The 19,892-nt window shown below is 46.9% G+C and overlaps 1 protein-coding gene across 1 annotated transcript in view; it reads left to right on the top strand.

Annotated features, from left to right (window-relative positions):
• Window positions 1–674: 674 nt before the first annotated feature.
• The window catches only part of LOC127911911 (spidroin-2-like), a 35,586-nt gene continuing 16,368 nt past the window's right edge, over window positions 675–19,892 (top strand). The window contains exon 1 of the mRNA XM_052479960.1: window positions 675–754. Coding sequence (XP_052335920.1) covers window positions 675–754 — 80 coding nt within the window. The remainder of the gene's footprint in view (window positions 755–19,892) is intronic.

Here is a 19,892-nt window from a genome sequence, read left to right as displayed (position 1 = left end):
GTCTCGAGCTCAATGAAGATTTTGGAGGGTACTATGGAGGGTACTATGGTGAGCTGTAATCGATGAACAGCATTCTTACATACGTATTCCTCTTGTCCAGATGGGTTAGGGCAGTGTGCAGTGTGGTTGCGATAAGGTATCCCGCGTGAGTCATGTTTCCGTGAAACAAAGAATGTTACAATCGCTGATGTCTCTTGCTCGAATTTCATCTACCTTGTTGTCAAGAGACTGGACATTGGCGAGTAGTATACTCGGGAGCAGTGGGCGGTGTGCCTGTCTACGGAGCCTGACCAGAAGACCGCTCCGGCAACATTCTCTAGCGGGTAATTGTAGGCTGAAAGGGACACTCGGCAACATTCTCTAGCGGGTACTGATAGGCTGAAAGGGACACTCGGCAACATTCTCTAGTGAGTTATATATGCTGAAAGGGATGCCAGGCAACGTTCTCTAGCGGGTACTGATAGGCTGAGAGGGACACACGGCAACATTCTCTAGCGGGTACTGATAGGTTGAAAGGGAAGCCAGGCAATATAGCCTAGCGGGATGTTCTAGTGTAAAAACTATAAGCAGATTTACCCCGCTTTTTGGAGACCTGAGGAACCTCAATAGTTAACCTATCCTGTGAATGGGTTGGAAACTCTGGTGTCTATACTTGAACAGCAACGTGAGATAAGATGGAAGTTTATGAAGGAGAGGAACATGTAAACAAGAGAAAAGAGGAGAGGGCCAGGAACCGAGCCCCTGGGGGACACTGGTAGTGAGAGGTGCAGACACAGATCCTCTCCATGCCACCTGGTAGGATGCAATCCAGGAGTGTCCAGGAGGAATGGGGAAAGGTCTGCAGAGATGGCCTGGAGAAGGGAGAAGGGAGGAGGGGATGTGGTTAATTGGGTTTCCGAAGCGAGGAGACATATTTAGCCAACAGCGTTCTGTGGGTACAGGAATGAAGAAATTCCTCAAAAAGCTGTTTTGCCATGTGGCTACAAAAAGATATGCAGAAGCAGAACTGTGATGAATTTATATAGACACAGACACAGACACAGACACAGACACACACAGACGTGTTATGTTCTTCCATGTTCGTGGGGACCGAAAATTAATTTCCCTGACCTTTACCCTTACTATACCCTTAACAATAACACTAACCCTAACCCTAACACTAAGCCTAACCCTAACACGAACCCTAACCCAAACCCAAACCCAAACCCTTACCCTAACCACAAACCCCTTACCCTAACCCTAATTGTAACCCAAACCCAAACCCTAACCCTAACCACAAACTCCTTACCCTAACCCTAACCCAAACCCTAAACCTAACCACAAACCCCTTACCCTATCCCTAACCCTAAGCCTAACCCTAACCCTAACCCAAACCCTAAACCTAACCACAAACCCCTAACCCTAAGCCTAACCCTAACCCTAACCCAAACCCTAACCCAAATTGTAACCCAAACCCAAACACTAACCCTAACCACAAACCCCTTACCCCAACCCTAACCCTTACCCTTACGCTAACCCAAACCCTAAACCTAACCACAAACCCCTTACCCAACCCAAATTGTAACCCTAACCCAAACCCTAACCCAAACCCTACCCCTAACCCCTAACCCCTAAGCTTAAAATAGCTTTGATGAGGATGTGGGAAATATCCACGAAGGAGACATCTCGTAACACCTGTCACTCTGACGGCTCAGCAGAAGTCAATTTCACAGTATTCATTTTACTCCACACGACATCTTATTTATTCTCAGTAATCATAATTTATTTTACACACCCTTCCATTTTTCACGACAGGCCCTCGCGTCTCTCCCCACTCTTCCCCTCTCTCCCCCACCCTGTCATTTGGGATCTGGATGGGACGGGGCTTGGTACGGTTCAAAGCACTGCCACGTCCTGGAGATTCACTCTTCTTCTCCACCAGGCAGGGAGCGGAGACAGAATTTTTTGGAGGGAGGGAGGGAAGGAAGGAAGGAAGGAAGGAAGGGAGGGACGGACGGAGGGAGGAAAGGAAGGAGGGAGATTTCCCCTCCATTTGTTAAAATGCCAGGTCACTGCACCGCTCCCCTCTCTTCTGGCTGGACGGACTGACTGGCTGGCTGGACTTATTGACTGGCTGCCTGGCTTACGGACTGATTGACTGGCTGGCTAACTGGCTGGCTGGCTAACTGGCTGGGGGATAATGGCTCTCTGCACTACCTCCCTGTTTATTAGACTCCTTGTTCTCTTCAGTGACCAAGAGAAGAGTGCGATCTGATTTCTGTCCGCTCCCGCCACTGTCACTGACCCCACTCTGAACCTAAAGGTACACTGATGTCACTGACAGTTGGTGCCGTTTAAGAGGGGCCTTATTTAATATTACAACATATTGGATGACTGCCTCATTCATATTCCATTCACCCAGCTCAATGAAACATCAATAGGTTTAGGCTACTGTCTCATTCATATTCCATTCACCCAGCTCAATGTAACATCAATAGGTTTAGGCTACTGTCTCATTCATATTCCATTCACCCAGCTCAATGTAACATCAATAGGTTTAGGCTACTGTCTCATTCATATTCCATTCACCCAGCTCAATGTAACATCAATAGGTTTAGGCCACTGTCTCATTCATATTCCATTCACCCAGCTCAATGTAACATCAATAGGTTTAGGCTACTGTCTCATTCATATTCCATTCACCCAGCTCAATGTAACATCAATAGGTTTAGGCTACTGTCTCATTCATATTCCATTCACCCAGCTCAATGTAACATCAATAGGTTTAGGCTACTGTCTCATTCATATTCCAAACTGTTCAACTATTGTCTTTCTCTTTGAGTCAACTACTCACCACATTTTATATACTGTAGTGCTAGCGAGCTGGAGCTTATGCTTTCAGTACTAGATTAATTCTATAATTCTTTGATTGGGTGGACAAAATGTCAGTTCATAATGCAAGAGCTCTGATAGGTTGGAGGATATCCTCCGGAAGTTGTCATAATTACTGTGTAAGTCTATGCAAAGGGGGTGAGAACCACGAGCCTCTTAGATTTTGTGTTGAAGTCAATGTATGGAAACTAGCCGTTCTCAGGCTCGTGCTTACCCACCATGGTGCTGTTGAGGCTACTGTAGACCTTCATTGCAAAAGTATGTTTTAATAAATTGTTTGGTGACGTGAAGATATTTACTATAGTTGTATCTAAAAAAAATGATAGCTTTTTTTTAATGTTTCACTATTTCAATTTTTATGAAATTCACTGAGGAGGATGGTCCTCCCCTTCCTCCTCTGAGGAGCTTCCACTGACTGATGTATAACTGAATCGGGGCAGACTAGAGCCCCGCAGCCCTAACCCCTGCCAGGCATAAGTGCATTCCTATTTCTGTTAGCTAGCAGCACTTTCCTCACTACCTGTCAGCTAGCAGCACTAGCCTCACGACCTGTCAGCTAGCAGCACTAGCCTCACGACCTGTCAGCTAGCAGCACTAGCCTCACGACCTGTCAGTTAGCAGCGCTAGCCTCACTACCTGTCAGCTAGCAGCACTAGCCTCACTACCTGTCAGCTAGCAGCGCTATCCTCACTACCTGTCAGTTAGCAGCACTAGCCTCACTACCTGCTTGCACAGCTACCAACTAGCTAGCTAGTGGCTTCTGCTAGCCCCATCCGGAACTAAGTTCCTTCCTTTGATGCCTGAAGTTGGCCACTTGTGTTCAGCTCGGTCTCTTGGCTAAAATACTGATTGAATGTGTATTTTTTCTTCATTTAGGGTCAGACTTCTGTTGTCTCAGGGATATTAATAATCAACGAGCGAGAATATTATTTTGGTTGACAAAGGGATGGACACATCTGTATCGGATCTACCAATGTGGATGTACCACGGCCAGAACTGGAATAGAACGTTCTGATACAATACAATGTGTAGAAGTGGAGGAAAGACAGTATACCTAGTACCTGGACTGTGGTCAGTGTAGTGGAGTGGTAGACAGTATAACCTAGTAACAGGACTGTGGTCAGTGGAGTGGAGTGGTAGACAGTATACCCAGTAACAGGACTGTGGTCAGTGTAGTGGTAGACAGTATACCCAGTACCTGGACTGTGGTCAGTGTAGTGGTAGACAGTATACCCAGTACCTGGACTGTGGTCAGTGTAGTGGAGTGGTAGAAAGTATAACCTAGTAACAGGACTGTGGTCAGTGTAGTGGAGTGGTAGACAGTATACCCAGTAACAGGACTGTGGTCAGTGTAGTGGTAGACAGTATACCCAGTACCTGGACTGTGGTCAGTGTAGTGGTAGACAGTATACCCAGTAACAGGACTGTGGTCAGTGTAGTGGTAGACATTATACCCAGTACCTGGACTGTGGTCAGTGTAGTGGAGTGGTAGACAGTATACCCAGTACCTGGACTGTGGTCAGTGTAGTGGTAGACAGTATACCCAGTACCTGGACTGTGGTCAGTGTAGTGGTAGACAGTATACCCAGTACCTGGACTGTGGTCAGTGTAGTGGTAGACAGTATACCCAGTACCTGGACTGTGGTCAGTGTAGTGGTAGACAGTATACCCAGTACCTGGACTGTGGTCAGTGTAGTGGAGTGGTAGACAGTATACCCAGTACCTGGACTGTGGTCAGTGTAGTGGTAGACAGTATACCTAGTAACAGGACTGTGGTCAGTGGAGTGGTAGACAGTATACCTAGTAACAGGACTGTGGTCAGTGTAGTGGTAGACAGTATACCTAGTAACAGGACTGTGGTCAGTGTAGTGTAGTGGTAGACAGTATAACCTAGTAACAGGACTGTGGTCAGTGTAGTGGTAGACAGTATACCCAGTAACAGGACTGTGGTCAGTGTAGTGGTAGACAGTATACCCAGTACCTGGACTGTGGTCAGTGTAGTGGTAGACAGTATACCCAGTAACAGGACTGTGGTCAGTGTAGTGGTAGACAGTATACCCAGTAACAGGACTGTGGTCAGTGTAGTGGTAGACAGTATACCTAGTAACAGGACTGTGGTCAGTGTAGTGTAGTGGTAGACAGTATAACCTAGTAACAGGACTGTGGTCAGTGTAGTGGAGTGGTAGAAAGTATAACCTAGTAACAGGACTGTGGTCAGTGTAGTGGAGTGGTAGACAGTATAACCTAGTAACAGGACTGTGGTCAGTGTAGTGGTAGACATTATACCCAGTACCTGGACTGTGGTCAGTGTAGTGGAGTGGTAGACAGTATACCCAGTACCTGGACTGTGGTCAGTGTAGTGGTAGACAGTATACCCAGTACCTGGACTGTGGTCAGTGTAGTGGTAGACAGTATACCCAGTACCTGGACTGTGGTCAGTGTAGTGGTAGACAGTATACCCAGTACCTGGACTGTGGTCAGTGTAGTGGTAGACAGTATACCCAGTACCTGGACTGTGGTCAGTGTAGTGGTAGACAGTATACCCAGTACCTGGACTGTGGTCAGTGTAGTGGTAGACAGTATACCTAGTAACAGGACTGTGGTCAGTGGAGTGGTAGACAGTATACCTAGTAACAGGACTGTGGTCAGTGTAGTGGTAGACAGTATACCTAGTAACAGGACTGTGGTCAGTGTAGTGTAGTGGTAGACAGTATAACCTAGTAACAGGACTGTGGTCAGTGTAGTGGTAGACAGTATACCCAGTAACAGGACTGTGGTCAGTGTAGTGGTAGACAGTATACCCAGTACCTGGACTGTGGTCAGTGTAGTGGTAGACAGTATACCCAGTAACAGGACTGTGGTCAGTGTAGTGGTAGACAGTATACCCAGTAACAGGACTGTGGTCAGTGTAGTGGTAGACAGTATACCTAGTAACAGGACTGTGGTCAGTGTAGTGTAGTGGTAGACAGTATAACCTAGTAACAGGACTGTGGTCAGTGTAGTGGAGTGGTAGAAAGTATAACCTAGTAACAGGACTGTGGTCAGTGTAGTGGAGTGGTAGACAGTATAACCTAGTAACAGGACTGTGGTCAGTGGAGTGGTAGACAGTATACCCAGTACCTGGACTGTGGTCAGTGTAGTGGTAGACAGTATACCCAGTACCTGGACTGTGGTCAGTGTAGTGGTAGACAGTATACCCAGTACCTGGACTGTGGTCAGTGTAGAGGAGTGGTAGACAGTATACCCAGTACCTGGACTGTGGTCAGTGTAGTGGTAGATAATATACCCAGTACCTGGACTGTGGTCAGTGTAGTGGTAGACAGTATACCCAGTACCTGGACTGTGGTCAGTGTAGTGGTAGACAGTATACCCAGTACCTGGACTGTGGTCAGTGTAGTGGTAGACAGTATACCCAGTACCTGGACTATGGTCAGTGTAGTGGAGTGGTAGACAGTATACCCAGTACCTGGACTGTGGTCAGTGTAGTGTAGTGGTAGACAGTATACCCAGTAACAGGACTGTGGTCAGTGTAGTGGTAGACAGTATACCCAGTAACAGGACTGTGGTCAGTGTAGTGGTAGACAGTATACCTAGTAACAGGACTGTGGTCAGTGTAGTGGTAGACAGTATACCTAGTAACAGGACTGTGGTCAGTGTAGTGGTAGACAGTATACCTAGTAACAGGACTGTGGTCAGTGTAGTGGTAGACAGTATACCCAGTAACAGGACTGTGGTCAGTGGAGTGGTAGACAGTATACCCAGTAACAGGACTGTGGTCAGTGTAGTGGTAGACAGTATACCTAGTAACAGGACTGTGGTCAGTGGAGTGGTAGACAGTATAACCTAGTAACAGGACTGTGGTCAGTGGAGTGGTAGACAGTATACCCAGTAACAGGACTGTGGTCAGTGGAGTGGTAGACAGTATAACCTAGTAACAGGACTGTGGTCAGTGGAGTGGTAGACAGTATACCTAGTAACAGGACTGTGGTCAGTGGAGTGGTAGACAGTATAACTAGTAACAGGACTGTGGTCAGTGTAGTGGTAGACAGTATAACCTAGTAACAGGACTGTGGTCAGTGTAGTGGTAGACAGTATAACCTAGTAACAGGACTGTGGTCAGTGGAGTGGTAGACAGTATAACCTAGTAACAGGACTGTGGTCAGTGGAGTGGTAGACAGTATAACCTAGTAACAGGACTGTGGTCAGTGGAGTGGTAGACAGTATAACTAGTAACAGGACTGTGGTCAGTGTAGTGGTAGACAGTATAACCTAGTAACAGGACTGTGGTCAGTGGAGTGGTAGACAGTATAACTAGTAACAGGACTGTGGTCAGTGTAGTGGTAGACAGTATAACCTAGTAACAGGACTGTGGTCAGTGTAGTGGTAGACAGTATAACCTAGTAACAGGACTGTGGTCAGTGTAGTGGTAGACAGTATAACCTAGTAACAGGACTGTGGTCAGTGTAGTGGTAGACAGTATAACCTAGTAACAGGACTGTGGTCAGTGTAGTGGTAGACAGTATAACCTAGTAACAAGTCTTCCTCAACTCAACCACGTGTCTGCCAACCACCTAGGCTATTCATATTTTAGCTCCGCGTTAATTACTAAGAAAACACACCAAAAAAAAAAAACATTTAGATTAGTCACCAAGGTATCTATCTGGATTGAAGCTCCTGAAAAAAAAAATGTTGGTGTTAAAATTGTCCCGCTGATTTCACGGGTGGAGAACAAACCACCATGCCACAGCCGAGCACAGCCACCTCTCTCTTTTTCCCTCCGTCTCTCCTCCGTCTCTCTCTTCTCCTATATAATAGCTGTGATCAGAGCAGCTCCAATGGTGAGGTACTGCTGCGAGCAGAATAGCCCCCCCCCCCCAACCCCCCACCCGCCCCTGTGAGTTCGTCCCAAACTGCACCGTATTCCCTACATGGGCACGATCGGAGTCCTAAGGTCGCCTGGTCAAAAGTAGTGCACTATAAAGGGAACAGGCTACCATCTGGGACGTAGACACCCCCTTGTCTTGGTGTGTAGGATCCTTGTATGGACAACCCCTGTTATTAGTCTCGAGCCGGCCCTGGGTATTCTCTATAATTACACTGCACTTCACAATCCAACAAGATTGAGATGGTAGCCTATAGTGAAGTGTCGCTATTTTCCACATAATACACTATTGTATGTTGCATGTATATTCGGTGTCTGTACATAGGCTGTTACTTTGGCTTAAGTTATTGTTGTGTTGTAATAACACTGTTATAATAGTTAGATTTATTTTACCTTTATTTAACTAGGCAAGTCAGTTAAGAACAAATTCCTATTTTCAATGACGGCCTAGGAACAGTGGGTTAACTGCCTTGTTCAGGGGCAGAACGACAGATTTGTACCTTGTCAGCTCGGGGATTAGAACTTGCAACCTTTTGGTTACTAGTCCAACGCTCTAACCACTAGGCTACCCTACCGGTAGTGTGGTAGTATCCACTCAACGGAAAAGTAGACTAAACTGAACGTGTACTGATTTTATATGTAGGCACAGAGTAGCTGTAAGCTATTAAACAATCTTATTTATAAATCAATAAAGTCCCCCCCAAAAATGTGTCAAATCTAAATTACATCAAGAGCAAGATTTATAGTACTTCACACTTATTATTAGTATTACAGTTGGACATAAATGACAGAAAAGTATGTATTTCTTATCCCCCAAAAAACAGTGACACAAAATCTATGTGTACAAGGGAGGGGGGAACACAGAGTGCACACTGTTCTGAAAACATCCATTATTGCCAGGAAAGAATAGTACACATATCAACAACATCAATATACTGTACACACACCTTGTCCAGTACAGGAAGTACATCCACTTCATTAAGTACCTGCACTAAACAACAAAACCCCTCTGGGAACATCGATTATACAAACAACTCCATAAAGAGCTTGTGCTTGTTGTTTACATGTTGTGTAGAGGTTGTGTATATGTTGTTTACATGTTGTTTTGTAGAGGTTTTGTATATGTTGTTTACATGTTGTGTAGAGGTTGTGTATATGTTGTTTACATGTTGTGTAGAGGTTGTGTATATGTTGTTTACATGTTGTGTAGAGGTTGTGTATATGTTGTTTACGGGTTATTTACATGTTGTGGTCAGAGGTTGTGTATATGTTGTTTACATGTTGTGTCAGGTTTTGTATGTTGTGTACATGTTGTGGGAGAGAGAGCATGGAACAGACAGTCAGGTTTAGTACAGAAAGGGTGTTTACATGTTGTGGAACAGACAGTGGGAGAGAGAGAGCAGGTTTTGTATATGCATTGTTTACATGTTGTGTGGAACATAGTTGTTTACATGTTGTGTCAGTTGGAACAGACAGAAACCCCTGGGAGAGAGAGACATGGAACAGACAGAAACCCCTGGGGAGAGCATGGAACAGACAGAAACCCCTGGGGAGAGAGAGCATGGAACAGACAGAAACCCCTGGGAGAGAGAGCATGGAACAGACAGAAACCCCTGGGAGAGAGCATCAGGTTTGGAACAGACACAAACCCCTGGGAGAGAGAGGTGAAACCCCTGGGAGAGAGAGCATGGAACAGACAGAAACCCCTGGGAGAGAGCATGAAACAGACAGAAACCCCTGGGAGAGAGAGAACATGGAACAGACAGAAACCCCTGGCATGGAACAGACAGAAACCCCTGGGAGAGAGAGAGCATGGAACAGACAGAAACCCCTGGGGGAGAGAGCATGGAACAGACAGAAACCCCTGGGAGAGAGGCATGGAACAGACAGAAACCCCTGGGAGAGAGAGAGCATGGAACAGACATGTTGTGGAACAGACAGAAAGGTTTAGTAGAGGTTTAACAGGGTGCATTTGGAACAGACATGCATGGAACAGACAGAAACCCCTTTGGGAGAGGTTTAGTAGAACAGACACAGGGTGTTTACATGTTGTGATGGGAGAGAGAGAGCATGGGGTGTTTACATGTTGGGTCAGGTTTAGTAAAGAACAGGTGTTTAAATGTTGTGGTGAAACAGACAGAAACCCCTGAGAGAGAGCATGGAACAGACAGAAACCACTGGGAGAAACATGTTGAAACCCCTGGAGCATGGAACAGACAGAAACCTTTAGTACAGGGACAGAAACCCTGGAGAGAGAGAGCATGGAACAGACAGTGGTCAGGTTAGAGCATGGAACAGACAGAAACAGGGTGAACCCCTGGGAGGTTTAGCATGGAACAGACAGTGTTTGGAACAGACATGCATGGAACAGACAGAAGGGCACTGTTTACTGTGACAGAAACCCCTCATGGGTTTAGAAACCCCTGGGAGAGGGAGAAACCTCTGGAAGAGAGCATGGAACAGACAGAAACCCCTGGGAGAGAGAGCATGGAACAGACAGTTGGAAGTAGACAGAGCAACATGTTGGGCATGGAACAGGTTTAGAGAGAGCATGGAACAGACAGAAACCCCTGCATTAAACCCCTAGCATGTTGCATGGAACAGACAGAAACCCCAGAGACAGAGAAACCCCTGGAGAGAGAGCATGGAAGGGAAACCCCTGCATGGAACAGACAGAAACCCCTTACATGTTGTGGTCAGGTTTAGTACAGGGTGTTTACATGTTGTGATGGAACAGGTGTTTAGACACAGATCAGACAGTTTAACCCCTGGGAGAGAGGGTGTGGGAGAGAGAGAGCATTACATGTTGGAACAGAGAGAGTGGAACAGACAGTTTACTGTTGGAGCATGGAACAGGTTGGGAGAGAGCATGGAACAGACAGTAGAGGTTTAGTACATGTTTACAGAAATGATGGAACAGACAGAAACCCCTGGGAGAGAGCATGGAATGCATTGTGTTCAGGGTGTTTACATGTTGGGAGAGCATGGAACAGACAGAAATCCCTGGGAGAGAGCATGGAACAGACAGAAACCCCTGGGAGAGAGCATGGAACAGACAGAAACCCCTGGGAGAGAGAGCATGGAACAGACAGAAACCACTGGGAGAGAGCATGGAACAGACAGAAACCCCTGGGAGAGAGCATGGAACAGACAGAAACCCCTGGGAGAGAGAGCATGGAACAGACAGAAACCCCTGGGAGAGAGAGAGCATGGAACAGACAGAAACCCCTGAGAGAGAGAGAGCATGGAAGAGACAGAAACCCCTGGGAGAGAGCATGGAACAGACAGAAACCCCTGGAACAGACAGAAACCCCTGGGAGAGAGAGAGCATGGAACAGACAGAAACCCCTGGGAGAGAGAGCATGGAACAGACAGAAACCCCTGGGGAGAGCATGGGAGAGAGAGCATGGAACAGACAGAAACCCCTGGGAGAGAGAGAGCATGGAACAGACAGAAACCCCTGGGAGAGAGAGAGAGCATGGAACAGACAGAAACCCCTGGGGAGAGAGAGCATGGAACAGACAGAAACCCCTGGGAGAGAGCAGAGCATGGAACAGACAGAAACCCCTGAGAGAGAGATGGAACAGCATGGAACAGACAGAAACCCCTGGGGGAGAGAGAGAGCATGGAAGACAGAAGAAACCCCTGGGAGAGAGAGCATGGAACAGACAGGAGAGAGAGCATGGAACAGACAGAAACCCCTGAGAGAGCATGGAGCAGAAATGGAACCCCAGACACCCCTGGGAGCAACAGAAAACCCCTGGGAGAGAGAGCATGGAACAGACAGAAACCCCTGGGAGAGAGAGCATGGAACAGACAGAAACCCCTGAGAGAGAGCATGGAGACAGAAACCCCTGAGAGAGCATGGAACAGACAGAAACCCCTGGGAAGAGCATGGAACAGAAACCCCTGGGGGAGAGAGCATGGAACAGACAGAAACCCCTGGGACAGAAAGAGAGAGCATGGAACAGACAGAAACCCCTGGGAGAGAGAGAGCATGGAACAGACAGAAACCCCTGGGGAGAGAGAGCATGGAACAGACAGAAACCCCTGGGGAGAGAGAGAGCATGGAACAGACAGAAACCCCTGGGAGAGAGAGCATGGAACAGACAGAAACCCCTGGGAGAGAGAGCATGGAACAGACAGAAACCCCTGGAACAGACAGAAAGAGAGAGAGCATGGAACAGACAGAAACCCCTGGGAGAGAGCATGGAGACAGAAATGGAACAGACAGAAACCCCTGGGGATGGAGAGAACCCCTGGGAGAGAGAGAGAAACCCCATGGAACAGACAGAAACCCCAGGGAGAGAGAGCATGGAGAAACAGACAGAAACCCCTGGGAGAGAGAGCATGGGAGACAGAAAGAGAGAGCATGGAACAGACAGAAACCCCTGGGAGAGAGAGAGCATGGAACAGACAGAAACCCCTGGGAGAGAGAGCATGGAACAGACAGAAATGGAACAGACAGAAACCCCTGGGAGAGAGAGCATGGAACAGACAGAAACCCCTGGGAGAGAGCATGGAACAGACAGAAACCCCTGGGAGAGAGCATGGAACAGACAGAAACCCCTGGGAGAGAGAGAGCATGGAACAGACAGACACCCCTGGGAGAGAGAGAGCATGGAACAGACAGAAACCCCTGGGAGAGAGAGAGCATGGAACAGACAGAAACCCCTGAGAGAGAGAGCATGGAACAGACAGAAACCCCTGGAACAGGAAAGAGAGAGAGCATGGAACAGACAGAAACCCCTGGGAGAGAGAGAGCATGGAACAGACAGAAACCCCTGGGAGAACAGACAGAAAGAGCATGGAACAGACAGAAACCCCTGGGACAGAAACCCCTGGAACAGACAGAAACCCCTGGGAGAGAGAGCATGGAACAGACAGAAACCCCTGGGAGAGAGAGAGCATGGAAACCCCAGACATGGAAAACAGAAACCCCTGGGGAGAGAGAGCATGGAACAGACAGAAACCCCTGGGGGAGAGAGAGAGCATGGAACAGACAGAAACCCCTGGAGAGAGAGCATGGAACAGACAGAAACCCCTGGGAGAGAGAGCATGGAACAGACAGAAACCCCTGGGAGAGAGAGAGCATGGAACAGACAGAAACCCCTGGGAGAGAGCATGGAACAGACAGAAACCCCTGGGGGAGAGAGCATGGAACAGACAGAAACCCCTGGAGAGAGAGCATGGAACAGACAGAAACCCCCATGGAACAGACAGAAAGAGAGAGCATGGAACAGACAGAAATCCCTGGGAGAGAGCATGGAACAGACAGAAACCCCTGGGGAGAGAGAGCATGGAACAGACAGAAACCCCTGGGAGAGAGAGCATGGAACAGACAGAAACCACTGGGAGAGAGCATGGAACAGACAGAAAGAGAGAGCATGGAACAGACAGAAACCCCTGGGAGAGAGAGAGCATGGAACAGACAGAAACCCTGGGAGAGAGAGCATGGAACAGACAGAAACCCCTGGGAGAGAGAGAGCATGGAACAGACAGAAACCCCTGGGAGAGAGCCCTGGGAGAGATGGAGAGCATGGAACAGACAGAAACCCCTGGGAGAGAGAGAGCATGGAACAGACAGAAACCCCTGGGGAGAGAGCATGGAACAGACAGAAACCCCTGGGAGAGAGCATGGAACAGACAGAAACCCCTGGAGAGAGAGCATGGAACAGACAGAAACCCCTGGGAGAGAGAGAGCATGGAACAGACAGAAACCCCTGGAACAGACAGAAAGAGAGAGAGCATGGAACAGACAGAAACCCCTGGGAGAGAGAGAGCATGGAACAGACAGAAACCCCTGGGGAGAGAGCATGGAACAGACAGAAACCCCTGGGAGAGAGAGAGCATGGAACAGACAGAAACCCCTGGAGAGAGAGCATGGAACAGACAGAAACCCCTGGGAGAGAGAGAGCATGGAACAGACAGAAACCCCTGGGAAACCCCTGGGAGAGAGAGAGAGAGCAGAACAGACAGAAATGCATGGAACAGACAGAAACCCCTGGGGAGAGAGAGCATGGAACAGACAGAAACCCCTGGGAGAGAGAGAGCATGGAACAGACAGAAACCCCTGGAGAGAGAGAGAGCATGGAACAGACAGAAACCCCTGGGAGAGAGAGAGCATGGAACAGACAGAAACCCCTGGGAGCATGGAACAGACAGAAACCCCTGGGATGGAACAGACAGAAACCCCTGGGAGAGAGAGAGCATGGAACAGACAGAAACCCCTGGGAGAGAGCATGGAACAGACAGAGAGAGAGAGCATGGAACAGACAGAAACCCCTGGGAGAGAGCATGGAACAGCAGAAACCCCTGGAACAGAAACAGAAACCCCTGGGAGAGAGAGAGCATGGAACAGACAGAAACCCTGGGAGAGAGAGAGCATGGAACAGACAGAAACCCCTGGGGGAGAGAGAGAGCATGGAACAGAGGGAGCAGAGCACTTGATTAATGATGTGGAAACGTTTTGCCTTTTCAGCTGATTAAATAAAACTGACTGGATTTTTACATTTTTATAATAAAGTGACCCCAGTGTGCCCTAGATGACATGGTTGGAAAGCTGTGTGTGTGTGTGTGTGTGTGTGTGTGTGTGTGTGTGTGTGTGTGTGTGTGTGTGTGTGTGTGTGTGTGTGTGTGTGTGTGTGTGTGTGTGTGTGTGTGTGTGTGTGTGTGTGTGTGTGTATTGGTGCATGTCTGCACGTCTCCGGCTGCAAGATTATTATTTTTTTTTTTTGTTTGTCACTTGTCGATATGAGCTGGTTAGTGTTGTCAGGCAGAAAAATACACTATATTTGTCACCGCCATCCACTACCTGCCACACGGCCCTGTGAATACCAACCACACACAGTAACGGGAGAGTTTCCTCTCAATTTCCTAACACTGTTATTGGGCATTGAAGCATTGTGGCATGTGGCATCTCCCATCTCTCGGGTTGAGGTGCGTGAGTGTGTATTGCATCATACCGTTCACATTGGCAATATTGTACCTCTTTCATATTTCTACAATAATTCTAGGAACTAGACATTAGATCATCTACTCTATTGTAAATCCAGGGGTTGAGAAGTGAGATGTCTTTTGTTAAATAACCTATATATATATATATATATATATTATTATTTTTTAACGAAGCAAGTCAGTTAACAACTCATTCTTATTTACAATGACGGCCTAAACCGGACGACGCTGGGCAAATTGTGCGCCGCCCTATGGGACTGCCAATCACGGCCGGTTGTGATACAGCCTGCATTGGAAGCAGTGACGCCTCAAGCACTGAGATGCAGACCTCTGCGGCACTCAGGAAGTATATATTTTGTGTGCTTGCGAACTACTGTTATTCGTCATACTTCAATTGAGTATTATTATTAGTGGGGCGTGCGAAACAAGAGTACCCACTTTAGATCTTCAACATACTTATTCTTATTGGTATTTTTTTTATTACTTCTCCTCTTACAGCGTTTAAGCTTTTTTTTTTAATTATTAAGATTTTTGTCATTTCTTTGGGGGGACCCCATCATCATCATCCACTTTCATGGGATTTTCTCAACATTCTAAAGGTCGCATTGTGACATCATCACTTCCAACATTCCATTCACTGTAAATGCAATAATTCTACTTTTGACACAAATCAGCTACTTTGACCACTTCCCCAACAAGTTAATACCAAAACTTTGTCTTCGTCTACTTTTCTGCTATTCAAATCTGTCGTAGAAACATGAACACATTTCTTTCTCCCCCCAAAAAACTTTTTCCAAACAACTGACATTTTTATTACTTTTGCATGACTTTAGACAAAATTCAAAATGGCTGAAATAAAAATAAACATCTCACCCACCTACACAGAATACCCCATAATGATGTCACAATACCCCATAATGATGTCACAATACCCCATAATGATGTCACAATACCCCATAATGATGTCACAATACCCCATAATGATGTCACAATAACCCATAATGATAAAGTGAAAACATGTTTTTAAACATTTTTGCAAATGTATTGAAAATGAAATACAGAAATATCTCATTTACATAAGTATTCACATCCCTGAGTCAATGCTTTGTATAAGTACTGTTGGCAGTGATTACAGCTGTGAGTCTTTCTGGGTAAGTCTCTAAGAGCTTTCCACACCTGGATTGCACAACATTTGCCCATTATTATTTAAAAAATTATTCAAGCCCTGTCAAATTGGTTGTTGATCATTGCTAGACAACCATTTTCAGGTGTTGCCATAGATTTTCAAGTAGATTTAAGTCAAAACTGTTACTCAGAAACTCAGGAACATTCACTGTCTCCTTGGTAAGAAACTCCACTTTAGTGTTTTAGGTTATTGTCCTGCTGAAAGCAGCGGGGGCTGCTGAGGGGAGGACGGCTCATAATAATGGCTGGAATGGAGCGAAAGGAATGGCATCAAACACACGGCAACCATGTGTTTTATGTACAGTATTTGATACCATTCCACTAATTCAACTCCAGCTATCAACCACAAGCCTGTCCTCCCCAATTAAGGTGCCACCAACCTCCTGTGGATGAAAAGTGCTTTCATCTCCCAGTGTCTGGTGGAAAGCAGACTGACTCAGGTTTTCCTCTATATTTTTTTCTGTACTTAGCTCCATTTATTTTTTTATCCTGAAAAAGTCCTTAAAGATTACAAGCATACCCATAACATGATGCAGCCATCACTATGCTTGAAAATATAGAGTGGTACTTAGTAATGTGTTGAATTGGATTCGTCCCAAAAATAACACTTTGTATTCAGGACAAAAAGTGTTCTTTTTTGCAATATGTTTTGGAATATGTTTATTCTGTACAGGCTTCCTTCTTTTCACTCTGTCCATTAGGTTAGTATTGTGGAGTAACTACACTGTTATTTATCCATCCTCAGTTTTCTCCTATCACAGCCATTAAACTCTGTAACTGTTTTAAAGTCACCATTGACCTCATGGTGAAATCCCTGAGCAGTTTCCTTCCTCTCTGGCAACTGAGTTAGGAAGGACGCCTGTATCTTATTTAGGCATGCCATAACAAAGGGGTCGAATACTTGAATCAAGACATTTCAGCTTTTATTTTTTTTAAATTAATTTGTAAAAAATAATTTAACATTTGTGTGTGTAGGCCAGTGACAAACAAATCTCAATTTAAAACTAATTTCACAACAAAAAGTGGAAAAAAGTCAAGGGGTATGAATACTTTCTGAACAACATTGAGGTAAGATAGCTATCCATTCAGGTGACATTAGGCCTATAGTATATTCAAATGATGATGTACGCTTTCATATTCAGCGTGAAATAACCGTTGACGTTTTCAATGATTTCCCACAAAAACATTCGTATTGTAACAAAACACTGTGAAGACTCAACATATACAAGCACATTCACATGGGCCACACAATGGCTGCTATAAACAGGCACATGTTTATATCTCTTGATATGTTTGCCTCAAGAGTGATGAAATTTGGCACACGTGCAGAGGGAACATGTATAAAGTATAATTCAGTTTGGACCCATAGTCACGCTGTTGGACAGGAAGAAAGAAAAAACATGAACGCAAAACTCGTTGGCTCATAGTGGCCATATTGTTTGAGCAAAAGCCCGAGAACATTTCACGACGTGCGTCCCATAGATGCTATGTACCAAATCTGGTTCTTCTGGAGAAGAAGACGTATTCAAGTAGTCAACATCATTAGAAATAGTCCAAAATACTGCATGATCAGTTAAGATATTTTTAGTTCACAGCTTGAACCCCGACATTGCTGCTTGCAGATATATATTTGCCCAATGGAAAGATGTGCATTATTGCAGGAAATTGGCTGTCCAGTGCCTACGCTTCTTAAACTGTAAACATTTAAAGTTATTAATCAACATTGGAATATTGGTTTCAATGGTCACCAAATATTTACTTTTTTTATTGATTTTACCGAACGATATCTCAAAGATATAGGCCTAACTCTCGGACATTCTGGAAAGTTCTTCCACTAGCCTTATTAGAAAAACGTTCTGCCAGTTGAGCAAGCACACAACGTTTCTGCTGAAACTTCCTTTTCCAGTTCCACTAGCAACGCTTTGTCCTTTCCAACTCATAAACGGGTGACCTTTTATAAATGGAAGTGTTTCAGGCGGTGTTGCTTGTCCTTCTCTAAATGTCTCATAATGTTATTGGGCTAGCCGCCGCAGCGATGCCTCATTAGTCTCTACGGCCACTGGAAGGAAGGCCCCTCCTCCTATCCTGTCCTAGGCTGTTAGTCTCCACAGCGATGCCTCATTAGTCTCTAGTACAAGAAGGAAGGCTCCTCCTCCTATCCTGTCCTAGGCAGTCTCCACAGCGATGCCTCATTAGGCCACTGGAAGGAAGGCTCCTCCTCCTATCCTGTCCTAGGCTGTTAGTCTCCACAGCGATGCCTCATTAGTCTCTAGTACCGCAAGAAGGAAGGCTCCTCCTCCTATCCTGTCCTAGGCTGTTAGTCTCCACAGCGATGCCTCATTAGTCTCTAGTACCACTGGAAGGAAGGCCCCTCCTCCTATCCTGTCCTAGGCTGTTAGTCTCCACAGCGATGCCTCATTAGTCTCTACTACCACTGGAAGGAAGGCCCCTCCTCCTATCCTGTCCTAGGCTGTTAGTCTCCACAGCGATGCCTCATTAGTCTCTACGGCCACTGGAAGGAAGGCCCCTCCTCCTATCCTGTCCTAGGCTGTTAGTCTCCACAGCGATGCCTCATTGTCTCTAGTACCGCTGGAAGGAATTAGGCTGTTAGTCTCCACAGCAGTGCCTCATTAGTCTCTACGGCCACTGGAAGGAAGGGCCCTCCTCCTATCCTGTCCTAGGCTGTTAGTCTCCACAGCGATGCCTCATTAGTCTCTACAGCCACTGGAAGGAAGGCTCCTCCTCCTATCCTGTCCTAGGCTGTTAGTCTCCACAGCGATGCCTCATTAGTCTCTACGGCCACTGGAAGGAAGGCCCCTCCTCCTATCCTGTCCTAGGCTGTTAGTCTCCACAGCGATGCCTCATTAGTCTCTACGGCCACTGGAAGGAAGGGCCCTCCTCCTATCCTGTCCTAGGCTGTTAGTCTCCACAGCGATGCCTCATTAGTCTCTACGGCCACTGGAAGGAAGGCTCCTCCTCCTATCCTGTCCTAGGCTGTTAGTCTCCACAGCGATGCCTCATTAGTCTCTACGGCCACTGGAAGGAAGGCCCCTCCTCCTATCCTGTCCTAGGCTGTTAGTCTCCACAGCGATGCCTCATTAGTCTCTACGGCCACTGGAAGGAAGGCTCCTCCTCCTATCCTGTCCTAGGCTGTTAGTCTCCACAGCGATGCCTCATTAGTCTCTACGGCCACTGGAAGGAAGGCCCCTCCTCCTATCCTGTCCTAGGCTGTTAGTCTCCACAGCGATGCCTCATTAGTCTCTAGTACCACTGGAAGGAAGGCCCCTCCTCCTATCCTGTCCTAGGCTGTTAGTCTCCACAGCGATGCCTCATTAGTCTCTACAGCCACTGGAAGGAAGGCCCCTCCTCCTATCCTGTCCTAGGCTGTTAGTCTCCACAGCGATGCCTCATTAGTCTCTACGGCCACTGGAAGGAAGGCTCCTCCTCCTATCCTGTCCTAGGCTGTTAGTCTCCACAGCGATGCCTCATTAGTCTCTACAGCCACTGGAAGGAAGGCCCCTCCTCCTATCCTGTCCTAGGCTGTTAGTCTCCACAGCGATGCCTCATTAGTCTCTACGGCCACTGGAAGGAAGGCTCCTCCTCCTATCCTGTCCTAGGCTGTTAGTCTCCACAGCAGTGCCTCATTAGTCTCTAGTACCACTGGAAGGAAGGCTCCTCCTCTTCTATCCTGTCCTAGGCTGTTAGTCTCCACAGCGATGCCTCATTAGTCTCTACGGCCACTGGAAGGAAGGGCCCTCCTCCTATCCTGTCCTAGGCTGTTAGTCTCCAAAGCGATGCCTCATTAGTCTCTACGGCCACTGGAAGGAAGGCCCCTCCTCCTATCCTGTCCTAGGCAGTCTCCACAGCGATGCCTCATTAGTCTCTAGTACCGCAAGAAGGAAGGCTCCTCCTCCTATCCTGTCCTAGGCTGTTAGTCTCACAGCGATGCCTCATTAGTCTCTACAGCCACTGGAAGGAAGGCTCCTCCTCCTATCCT

This window comes from Oncorhynchus keta, chromosome 25, assembly GCF_023373465.1.
Source record: "Oncorhynchus keta strain PuntledgeMale-10-30-2019 chromosome 25, Oket_V2, whole genome shotgun sequence".
Taxonomy (NCBI): domain Eukaryota; kingdom Metazoa; phylum Chordata; class Actinopteri; order Salmoniformes; family Salmonidae; genus Oncorhynchus; species Oncorhynchus keta.
This window is presented reverse-complemented; position numbering and strand designations above follow the sequence as displayed.